We start from the raw sequence: 12,443 nt of genomic DNA, 5'->3' as shown, positions 1-12,443 counted from the left end.
CATGAGCATTAAGTTGTTTCTATTTGCTTATTGTTCTTTTAATGTCTGTAAGATCTGTAGTGATGTCCCCTCTTTTATTCCTGATACTGGATTTTGTTTGCTCTTTTTAAAGTCTCTTTAGAAGCCTTTTCTATTATTTTTCTGCTAATTTTATTTCTGTTCTTTATTTTTCTCCCTTTGGGTTTATGTGTTACCTTTTCTTGTTTCTTAACGTGGGTACTTTGATCATTAATTTGAGATCTTTTTCTCTTTTCTAATAAAAGCAGTTAATGCTGTAACTTTCCCTTTAAACACTGCTATAGCCACATTCCAGAGCTATTGGTAGTTGTATTTTAATTTTCATTCTATTCAGAATGTTTTTCATTAATCTTAGGAAATTCACAGCCACTTTCTCCTAATATATTGTCCCTCTCCTTTGTTACTTTTGCTGTCTCTATGGCAATCTGTTTGAAATATTCCCTTTTATCCCTTTGTTTCTTAAACCTCTTATTATTTTAATCTTATTTTTCTTTGGTGTATGGGTAATTTCCTCAGTTCTATCTTTAAGCTTGCAACCTGTTTTTCTAACTTTCTAAATTCATCTATTAATATTTTAATTTTAAAATAACTATATCTTTCATTTCTAGAAGTACTTAGTAATTTAAAAAGTATCCTTTTGTTTTCCACAGTAGTCTTTTACAAGTTATTTCATGATAGTATTCAATACCATTTATGGTATTGTTATGTCTGTATATCTGCTTGACTCTTCAGGTGAATTGTGGTGTGGGCCTTGCTTGTTTTGTAAATTTTGATTGGAACACAACTTTTTGAGACTCCCAACCCTACCCTTCAATAATTCTTTATTTTCTTTTTTTCTATGATAATTTTGTGATCTGTATTGTGGAAGCATTCCTCCAGAGAAGTTTTTAACAAGTTTCGAGAGTGTTCATGAGCATTTTTATATCTACTTTGAAGTTCTTTGTTAGATAATTTCAATATCTCTGTCATCTCAGCATTGATGTTTGTTGATTATCTTTTTCTGGTTCTTCATATGCTGAGGTAATTTGGATTGTATCCTGGACATTTTTAATATGATTTTATGAGACTCTGAGTCTTGTTTAAATCTGCCAATTTGGTGGTACTTCAAATTCTGGTCTACACCAATATGCTTGTTTCTATTTACTTTTCAGAGTCCTTAAATAGCGGCTTGGTGCATTCTGTCCACATTTATAGCTCCATTCAGTGGGAAAGACTGGATGGGATGAGCTTACTCCCTTTACCTAGAGCCTTCTCTTCCAATGGTTTTACATTTGCTTTGTTAATTTCCTGAGCTTTGAACCTCAACTTTAAATCCCAAACCTAAATTGTTTAGGTACACACAGGCTTTAGTTTGAGTTCTTATATGAACTGAGCCTAGCAAAAACAGACAAAATTCCCTGCTGTCTTCCTATGCCAGTAGGCAGAGTTTTAGTCTCAGCATCTACTCCCTTCTGTGGTAGGTCCAAAGATTTTTTTTTCTTCTCCCCAAGCGAGTGTGAAAGACCCTCACGTTACACCCTCTGCACACCTGTTGTGCTGGACCCACTTGGTCTCCCTTCTCCTCCTCTTGGCAGCTGTGGCTTTTTCACTTCCTTCTTTTAAATGTGGCTCTTCATTAAAATAGTATTTTAAGTTTACTTTTTTGCCACCATTTATAAGGGTGTGTATCAGATATATTTTCAGGTTTTCTTGATCACTGTCTTCTTGTAACAGAAATACTTTTCTATGCCCTAACCGGTTTGGCTCAGTGGATAGAGCGTTGGCCTGCGGACTGAAAGGTCCCAGGTTCAATTCTGGTCAAAGGCGTGTACCTTGGTTGCGGGCACATCCCCAGTAAGGGGTGTGCAGGAGGCAGCTGATCAATGCTTCTCTCTCATCGATGTTTCTAACTCTATCCCTCTCCCTTCCTCTCTGTAAAAAAATCAAAATATATTTAAAAAAACAACAAGAAATACTTTTCTATAGACTTTTTCTTTTAAAAATCAGCTTAAGTACACAAATACAAAATTGGAGGCCCAAATGGGATAGTAACTAATTTATTGCTAGAATTACTGGAATTTTTTAAAACATGCATTTACAGATGACTGTGTATTTTGTTTATGTAACATGTTTATATGTTTTAGACTAGAAACAATTACATGTATGTCCAGTCAGGATTGAGAGTTACTGTTATCTCTTATGACTCTAGAAAATACAGTGTGACTTCAGAAAAAAAAATTCTCAGTATAATGAAATTAATACTGGTTTCAAATTCAGGTACTGTGGAAAGAGTAATTTTAATCTTTGAGGACAAAAATAAGACCTTTGCTCTAATAATTAGAACTGAGGTTTGTGTGGTTGGTTTTCCTTGTTTTGTGTGGTGTCTTATATTGTCTTGGCATTCAGTGGGAATCACAGTTTAGTTGTAAGATTTCCTTTGCCTTTCACGTTAAGGGCTGCTTGTCAGAGACATGTTCTTCCCTTCTTTCCTGGCAGGAATGAGCAGCGACAGTGATGTGGAATGTGACACTGAAAACGAGGAGCAGGAAGAGCACACCAGCCTGGGCGGATTCAACGACTCTTTCACGGCACAGCCCCCAGATGAAGGTGCAGCGCCTGCTGTCATTTCACAGAGATGAATAAAACCAATTCTGCTGCTGCTGCTGATTTGCTTCTGTTTCTACTTCTTTTTCTGTTTTAATTATTGTCATTTATGAGACAATACTAGTATACATGGGGTAAGCTAAATGGTGAGAACTGAAGAAAATTCGTAGGTAATATTTGGCTGGTCAGACACCTAATGGGTGCTACTTACTGAGTGAAGCAGGGGTCGGGCACCTGCTCCAATACAGCCTGTGGTCCTCTAAGAATAGCTTTTCTGTTGTAAAGTTATAAAACAGAGTCCATTTGTGGCCTGTGGTACCTATGTACTAGTATTTACTCTCTGCCCATTTGTAGTAGATGTTTGCCAGCCCCTAGGGAGGTTTCAGATGTTGGACTTTTTCCTTTTTAGAGATATTTGTTGCCTAGCTAATGTAACTTTTTAAAGATAACCTTTTCTGAATTTTTTAGAAATATGTGCAGATAATGGAATCATCAGTTATTATTCCCTCTTCCTCCCAAAAAAATGTCTTAGAAAAAAAGCTCAGAAACCTATTGTTAATATTTTTGTTTTGTTTGAGGTATTAAACATAATGTTTCATGTATATATGTATGTATGTATTGCAAAATGATTACCACAGTAAGTTTAGTTAACATCTATCACCCACTCTTAATATTTTATCTAAAGACCTTAATGATCAATCTGAGCATTCAGAAGAATTACTGGAATGAGAATGTTGCCAGGCTTATGCTAATTGTCAGCTTTATACTTTACATTTTCCCTCATATTCTAGAGTCTAATATAGAGTCACACATTTGATGATTTTTAAGTATTAAAACACTTTTAGTAATTTTTTCTCCTTCCAAAAGAAGCAGCCAACTTTTGGCAAGTTTTTGAGTGCCGTTAGGTGTTTGTCGTGATATTTGCATGTGCAATTTAATTGTTTTTCAATACATTTTATGTTATACAATCTTCAGAGTGTACACCCCATTTCCTGTTCCTTCTTCAGCTGCCCCCACAGTGTCCCTGGAGGACAAAGTGAGGCAATGCCTTTCATTTTCTAACTATGGATATCTATTGCACCTTTCTTTTCTCCTTTATTTCTCCTTGTGTTTGCTTACATCTGACTCAAGTCACAAATTCCCTGAAGACAGCTTTGTTCACAGCCCAGCAAATCTTTATTGCTTAAATACCATACTTGATAAGATCATTTAAAGACATGCAAGAAAATACTGGTCATTAGAAAATGTAATCTGTTTTTAATTTTTTTATCTTAGATGCTCATTCCAGTTTTCCTGATGGTGAACAAATAGGCCTTGAAGATCTCAGCTTCAATACTGAAGACAACAGTGGAAGGTAATTTTCAAACCAAGAGAACTGACTTGCAAGCTATCCTGACCCTGAAATTTGCTGTAGTTGGTGCTCAAATTGTCATCTGTCAGATTTTGTCTAATTTTTTTCATCATATCTACCTGAAATAATAATTCTGAAACTTTAGAAAGTAGCACAATTCTAGTAGAAGACTTTAGTTTACAGGAAAAAAAGTATGGGAAGAATTCTGTGTGATGTAATGAATAAACATATAGTCCTTGATTAATTTAGTAAAGTAGTATATTCTTAAAGAGCAGTTTGTCGACTACAAGTAACTACCGAAAAATGTCCCTAGAGACGTGCATGTACCCAGTGATGCTCAGCACTGGTGCTGTCCTGTTTTTGGCTAGATGCTCAGTTGTGTTTAAGTGACTGGCTTTTGGGTTTTAATTCGTGTATAGTTTCATTAGTGCTTGTAGATTAGTGAACAGAAAAATTACGTGTAGATTCTTTCCTGTAGATACTTGATTATGTGAATGGCTGAAATAACACTACACTGACTAAAGTTAACTTATTTCTTTTCTTGTTTTTTTCAAGTGCAGGCACACTGATCAATGGCTCATAATATTTCTATTGTGTGACTTTTACAAGTGTATTTTTACTAGTAAATAAGTTAAGTTAATGTGGATTGGTTATATTCCTGGTTACATGAACGCGTATAAGATCATTTAAAGTATTTCATTTTCTGCCTCTAAAGTACAAGTATTTAATGTCCTCTTTTCTCCTTTATTTTCATTAGTTAGACATTGATTTCAGTGTCGGCTACATTTAAAGAAATACAAATTGCAGGTTTACATGAACCTGTGGTACAAGGGTTACTTTCATACTCGCAGTGAGCCCAAAGTGGTTGCCAAACTTGTGCCATTGTGCTCCTGCGTTTGTGTTTGAGCTGCTAGACGGTTGGTGACAATTACACTGAACGTTGACTAAGAGACTATTGGAAAAGCATGAATAGATACACAAGCGAGAGGCATCTCATCTGCTTATATTTTACTTAATATTGCTCACTTTTCCATGTCTAATGTGTTGCCGGTTGCTATGATTCATGGTTTGCTTTTGTTCAAAACAGTTTGCTCTTTTTGTTAATAAAATGAACTTGAGAAAATATTATGCCTCTGCAATTTATTAGAAGTGGGACAGGAAGACTCCTTTTTTTTTTTCTATTTATATTGCCTGCATATTATAGAGGCTGTTGAGCTCTGTAGAATATTAGTAAACACATGGGAAGTTAGGAGGTTTATTTATAATGTCCTTTATATATAGGGTTACGTTTTCTCTTTTAAAGTTAATTGGAAATATTTAAGAAATAGAATCTTATGAAAAGTAAAAATTTAGCATTTGTTTACTAACATGTTAATTGGCATGCTGTTGTATAATTATTACGTAGTTTGTCATGCAGTAATCTAACATTTCCTATTAGATAGAATTGTGCTCATGGTCATTACATTTTGATGAGATCATATTTTTAATCCAGCTTTTTCTTATCTCTAACTACATTGTAATAGATGAAAATATGTAAGAATTTTGCACCTTTAGTGTTGAGAGCAAACCATTGTGAAAAATGAGTTTTTAAAAAAAAAAATAAATCCATAAACGTAAGTGATTGACACTTTGAATCTCTCACTGTTGCCTAGCCATTTCTTGACCTATACCAGTGGTCGGCAAACTCATTAGTCAACAGAGCCAAATATCAACAGTACAACGATTGAAATTTCTTTTGAGAGCCAAATTTTTTAAACTTCTTCTAACGCCACTTCTTCAAAATAGACTCACCCAGACTGTGGTATTTTGTGGAAGAGCCATACTCGCAAGCCACAGTTTGCCGACCACGGACCTATACAGTTTTGATATAGAACTGAGTGCTTTTCCATATGCCTTTGTAATTCTTTTTATTTTCAAAATATGTGAAACTGCATGTGTTTAAGAAATAAGAGAAGCCTGAGAATAGACTCTTCACTTGGGGAAATAAATTTAGCTTCTTAGCATGAGTGATTTAGCCATGAGATTCTCTTGGGTCATTAATCTATATACAGTAGTATCCCCTTATCCACAGTTTTGTGTTCCATGATTTCAGTTACCTGTGATCCAAAAATATTAAATGGAAAATTCCAGATATAAACATACATTTTAAATTGTGCGCTGTTTTATATAGTGTGATAAAATCTGGTGCCATCCTGCTTTGTGTTGCACCAGCAAGAATTGAGCCCATAGGAAGACTTGAGCCAAGGGATCCCTTGAAATGAGTGGCATCAAGTAGATTCAGGAATAGGTTTGGACTGAAAAATAGAAGAATTACTGGAGAGTATTGCTATAATTGTTCTATTTTATTATTGTTAATCTCTTACTCTGCCTAATTTATAATTAAAACTTTAGCATAGATATGTACGTATAGGAACATAGTTTGTAATCATATTAGAGGCCCGGTGCACGAAATTCCTGCACGGGTGCACGAAATTCCCAGTGCACGAAATTCCTGCCTGGCCAGCGATCGAAGTGTGAGCATCTGGCATGGAAAGGCAAGTCCCAGCTGACCTCTGGGCCGTGGGCAGCACCTGGGCCCCCATGCGCTCCCCTCCACCTGAGTCACGGTGCCCGAGTTCCCACGTGGAGATTCGGTGAGTGCAGCCGGATGCCACGGGCCAGGGTGCAGCGTGGGCCACTGGGCCGCCCAGCGGCACCACAGGGAAGCCAGGCGGGCAGCACACTCTCTCCCAGCCAGCCTCGCAGACCGGCCCCTGCATGAACCGGCCCCTGCGGTCTTGGCAGTTGTGGCCCAGCTCACCCAGAAGATACCACTTGGGTGCTGGGCAGGCTCCTCATGGGCACCTGGCACCTGAGTGGGGGTATTGGGGGAGAGGGCTCTGGCATCCTGGGGGAGGGTAGCAGGGGGAGTGAGAGCGAGCTCGGGCGGACATCCCACATTCTCACCGCACCTCCATCCCAGTCACCCCCGCCCCCAGGTAGCAGGCGAGAGGTCGCAGCACGTCACCAACACCCGCCATGTTCCACCGCCGCCCCCTGGTGGTCAGCACACATCATAGCGAGCGGTTGAACTTCCGGTCTCTTGGTCGAATGACCACCGGATGGAACAATTTGTATATTAGGCTTTTATTATATAGGAAGTGTTCTTAAGTTTTGCTCTTATTTTTCATGACCTTGAGGTTTTTAAAATCATTGAATTCCCCAAATTCCATAGTGATATTTAGATCACAGTACACTTGGATCTCAAGTATTTTTTTGGCTTTTCTTATCCTCTCAGGTTACTATGTATAAAAACTGTCAGGAGTGCTGCCCTTATTTTAGATGAATGGAGAATTAGTTGAGACCCTTTTAAATTGGTGGAGTTTGAGTTCACTATGTCAGTAAGACTATTTTTGATTATTATGGCTATAGGGAAATTAGAAGGTATTTACTTGTTATGCTTGCACAAAAATTTTGTAGGGGAAATTATTTGAACTTAATTTGTATATTATCTTCTGTGTTCAAGGAACCCAATGCATTTTTAGAATATTCTGACTCCATGTTTAAGAATAAAATCTATCCCTTCAAAAAAATTAAGCTTTTAGAAATGATATTAACTATCCTCTTGGTAAAAAATTCTCCATTTTTGTAATTAAAGTTGACAACAGTTTTCACCAAAAAAGAAAAACAAATTTGTAAATATCTAAAGCAGGGATGGGGAACATCCGGCCCACGGGCCATAGAAGGCCTGTGAAGTCATTTGGTCTGACCCTGCCAAGGCATTAGGGGAGAGTTGACCAAATACAGCAGGCTAATTATTAAGTTGATAATTTTGTATGGCTCACGAATGATGCTGTAAATATTCAAAGGACCCTTGGCAGAAACAAGGTTCCCCACCCCTGAACTAAAAGATGAGCTCAGGCCATCAGGGCCTCAGACAACATCATTTTGTTCAGTGGCATAGGAACTAACATAGGAACTCGACTCTTGTGTCTATGGTTAGCCTGTGGTAAAATTGTTTCGTTTTATGTCGTTTTGCTTAATGTTATGGAACCTACTGATGATGTTAAATGAGAACTTACTGTACTCAAAAGCATTCTCCTATGATAAAGAAAATTATGCCTATTTTGTTGGGTTCCATCTCACCTCAACTAATGTTTGTGAATTATGAAATAGCAAGAAATAAGCAGAATATACACTGAATGGCCAGATTATGATCTCTGAACGCATAATAATCTGGCCACTCTGTGTGTGTGTGTGTGTGTGTGTGTGTGTGTGTGTGTGTGTGTATACATATATATATACACACACATATATATTAGAGGCCCAGTGCATGAATTCGTGCATGGGTGGTTGGCCGGCCTACCTGCTGGTCGAACTCCTGGTCGAGGGGACAATTTGCATATTAGCCTTTTATTATATAGGATATACATTGAGTGGCCAGATTATTATGCGTTCAGAGATCATAATAATCTAGCCACTCAGTGTATATACACATTCACACAATTCTTTGAGGAAAATATCTGGGATTCAATTAGCAATTTTTTACCTAGCATTCTTTCAAGGGGAGACAAACAACTATCTTTGGGCCAAGTCCCTACCACTGTCTGTTTTTGTAAATAAAGTTTATTGGACCATAGCCACATCCATTCATCTACAGATTGTCAATAGCTTGCTTTTCCCTACAAGACAGAGTTGAGTGGGCTGCTAACGAAACCTGATTCCCAGAGTCTTAAATATTTACTTTCACCTCTTTAAGAGATAGTTTGCTGACTTCTGTTCTGTCATTAGAATTTATGGGAGTGTCACTTTTTTCTTTTCAAAATAGAAGGCTTAAGCTTAAGAAAGCATGATTTTTAAGTAAAAAAAAAGATTGAACATTTAATTAGTTGTTTGTGCTTAGTTTTGTGGATACAGACAGCTGCTATCCCATCATTCTAGAATCATAAACCTACAGACCAAAACATTTCTTCAAAGATGAAGTACCTGTTAACTTTTAGTAGTGGGGTCTTTGGAAAACGTGATTCCTTCCCTTGTTTCTATCCATGTTACATACTAAGTCTGCATCCCAGTCCCGTGGTGTCGGGCACCCTCGTGCTTTCCCTCTTTGATGTGGTGCGCCTGCTTCGGCTGTGCTAAATTTTAGATAGCAGTGAGGGAAGACACCAGTTCTTTTCCCCTTCTCCCCATTGGTTGGTCTTGTTCTGGTCTGCAAAAGATCTGGTGCAAATGAGATCTCTCCCATTTTCCCAGCTATAGCTGTCATCACCCACAATCTATATAAGGAACCAATTTCTAATCCATTGCTCTACTCTGTACCATTACAGAGTCCCCACCTTTAAAGAAAAAAAAATAGTTCCCTCTTTTGCTGAAGAACGTAGTTTGTCTTAGTCTTTGCTTCCACCGTCACCTTGCTCAGTATTTAATTATTTTTACCTTTTCGTTCCTAGAAAATATCTCCTTAATACTGTTTTCTCTTAGGCCTAAAGATATAGTGGTAACTTGCATTTTGCACAAGCATATTATTTCTGTACAGCTTGGACCAACTGTGTTATTGAACCCTGAAGTAACCTTTGAGGTAGATAAGTTGTGCATCAGACCATTTTGGCAGAGAAATAGGTTCAGGGAGGTTGTGTGGTTCTCTCAAGGTTCAACACCATTGGCAAGAATGGAATGAATTGCTAGTCGAGTACTTTTTCCAATTTACCATACTTGAACCAAACTCATCATTTTAAAATCTCATGATTAAAGACCTAAAGATTGTGACTTTTAAAAACGTTTTTAGATGACTTTAGATTTACAAACACATGCAAAAATCTTGAGTTCCTGTATACCTATTACCCAGCTTCTCCTTTTGTTAACATCTTACATAACTATAGAATAGTGAACAAAACAAAGAAATTAGTCATTTATAATACTATTAACTAAACTACAGAATTTATTCAGATTTAACCAGTTATTTCACTAACGCACTTTTTTCTGTTCCAGGATCCAGACCAGGATGCCACAGTGCAATTAGTTGTCATGTCTCCTTCAATCTGTGACAGTTCCTCAGCCTCTTCTTGTTTTTCATGACCTTGACATTGTTGAAGACAACCAGTTCTAGTTGACCCTTGAAAAACATGGGTTTGAACTTCCCAGGTCCATTTACATGCATGTTTTTTTTCCAATAAGTATATATTTGGCCCTCCTTGTCTCTGGGTTTTACACCTGCTTATTCAGCCAACCAAGGATCAAAAACAGTATGCTGACTGTATGCATTGTTCTTCGACATTTTATATAAGGGACTTGAGCATCCATGGGTTTTGGTGACTCCTGGAACCAATCCCCCACAGATACCCAGGGATGACTAAAGTTTTGGGGGAGTCAGAAGTTTCGCCTGTGTGGGAGGTCACTGCCCCTAACCACTGCCTTGTTCAAGGCTCAACTGTATTTTATAGAATGTTTCTCTATTTGGATTTGTCTGGTATTTTCTCACTTTCAGTTGAGATTATGTGTTATTGGCAAGGCTACAACAGAGGTGACATACCCTTCCAAGTATTGGATCAGGGGCTATTTGGTGCAGATGCTTATTATTGGTGATGTTAATCTTATTTGGTTATGGTGGTGTCTGTCACAATTCCCCGTTAATATTTTCCCCTTTGTAATTACTAAATATTTGGGGCAAATACTTTTCAGACTGTGCAGATATTATTTCTGTTCTTAACAGCTAATTTTAGCATCCAGGAGTAGATCTTGACTATGGCAGTTATTACTGCAGTATTCTAATGGTGGTTTGTTATTTCTTCTACATTTATTATTAGAATTCTTAAGAAAAAGTCCCTTCTCCTTTTTCCCCCCGGCTACTTATTTACACGAGTTTTGACTCTGGGTATTCATTATTTGGACTGTGTTCCAGTACTGTCGTCATTTTGCAGTGCAGTGTGTTCCAGTTTTGGTTATGTGAAGCTCTTTCAGGTTGGCTCCTGTATCCTTTTGATATGTTCCCAGTGTCTCCTTCCTTCCTTCCTTCCCTGCCCCCACAGGATGCTTCAGGCTCATCCCTGCCCCCTTTTTTGGACAATAGTATTTAGAAACCAAGATTCGTTGACCTGTACTCTTTATGAGAAACAAATTCACCAACTACAGTACAGTGTTTAGCCTTTTAGTGTGATATCAAAACACTTTTTCCAAAGTTATTTAGATACTAAGATTCAGAGTTACACTAGTTCCTTTTTCCCTGGTCTCTCCAGTGTGATTATGTGGCTCATTTTAATTTAGATTCATCTGTCAGTCTGCATTCTGTCTTCCCCCACACATCCTGGTTGGTTTTTTAATTTACATATATTAAAATTGCCTTTGTGATATACAGTTCTGTGACTTTTGACAAATACAGTCATGTATCTGCTACTGTACAGAAGAGCTCAGTACCCCCAAATCCCCTTGTGTTGGCTCTTTATAGGTAAAATCCCCCATCACCCAGCCCCTGGTAGTTCTCTGTCCTTTTAGCTTTCCCTTTTATAGAGTCATACAGAATTATTGTAGCCTTTCACTTAGCAAAATGCAGTTAAGTCTCATCCATCTTCTGTAAATTGGTACTTCATTCCTTTTTATTGCCAAGTAATATTTCACTGTATAAATGTACCACAGGTTATTCATTTACCCGTTGAAGGACATTTGGTTTATTTCCAGTCTTGGGGTGATTATGAACTTTATAAACATTTTGTATAGGTTTTTGTGTGAACATTCATTTCCATTCTCTAAGGTGATATATGCCTTGGAGTGGGATTGCTGGGTGTGTAATAGAGAATTTGGTTGGCTTTTGTCCCTGGTTCTTGGGATATAGCCTCTTAGTGCTTAGAATTTTCTGAGTGATAGGAGTGTGGATCCTGATGGTTTATGCTAAAGAGATGACTCAGGATGCAGCTGCCATGCCGAAAGACTGACCTTGTGATTAGAGGATTGGGGCTAGGAGTCACATGATATGAGCCTGAATAGTTTGTCCTTATTTCCAGTGAGTCAGTCATGGCTACCGAGTGAAACCCCATAAGAACTCTGCACACTGAAGCTCTGAATGTGCTTGTCATGTGTTGATGGTTCAGGAGGGTAACACGCCCTGATCACCAGGGAGCTTCACATTGGGACTCTCCACACCTCACCCTATTGTGTCTCTCCTTTTCCCTGGTTCTGATTTGTGTCCTTATGTTGCTTACAATTCCAGTTTTATATTTCCTGAGTTCTGAGAGCTGCTCACGCCAGTTATCAAACCTAATGGGCAATGGTGGAAACTCCCAAATTTGTAGCCAACTGGTGGCCTGGGACTTCCAAACCTGGCATCTGAAGTGAGAGCAGTCTCGTGGAGGACTCTGCCTTTAACCTCTCAAGTTTGGCCTAACTGCAGGTAGTTGGTGACAAGTCACTTCACTGAGTCGTGTGATTTTAGAAGAAACTGCCAAACTTTTCCAGAAGTAGCACTGCCATTTTGCATGCCCACAAACACTTGGTCCTGTCATTATTTTTGAGTAATTCTAGT

At 38.1% G+C, this 12,443-nt stretch overlaps 1 protein-coding gene across 3 annotated transcripts in view; it reads left to right on the top strand.

Annotated features, from left to right (window-relative positions):
• TRIM37 (tripartite motif containing 37) overlaps nt 1–12,443 on the top strand; it is a 150,518-nt gene that overhangs the window by 71,739 nt on the left and 66,336 nt on the right. For 2 of the 3 annotated variants that reach the window (XM_054709839.1, XM_008147710.3), the window contains exons 23-24: nt 2,494–2,604; nt 3,877–3,955. In XM_054709839.1, the coding sequence (XP_054565814.1) occupies nt 2,494–2,604; nt 3,877–3,955 (190 nt within the window). Of the gene's footprint in view, nt 1–2,493; nt 2,605–3,876; nt 3,956–9,919; nt 10,126–12,443 lie in introns of those variants that run through there. The other variant, XM_054709838.1, reaches the window with a different exon arrangement.

This window comes from Eptesicus fuscus, chromosome 20 (assembly GCF_027574615.1).
Source record: "Eptesicus fuscus isolate TK198812 chromosome 20, DD_ASM_mEF_20220401, whole genome shotgun sequence".
NCBI classification, from domain to species: Eukaryota; Metazoa; Chordata; class Mammalia; order Chiroptera; family Vespertilionidae; genus Eptesicus; species Eptesicus fuscus.
Note: the sequence above shows the minus strand (reverse complement) of the source record. Positions and strands in the feature narration are given on the sequence as shown.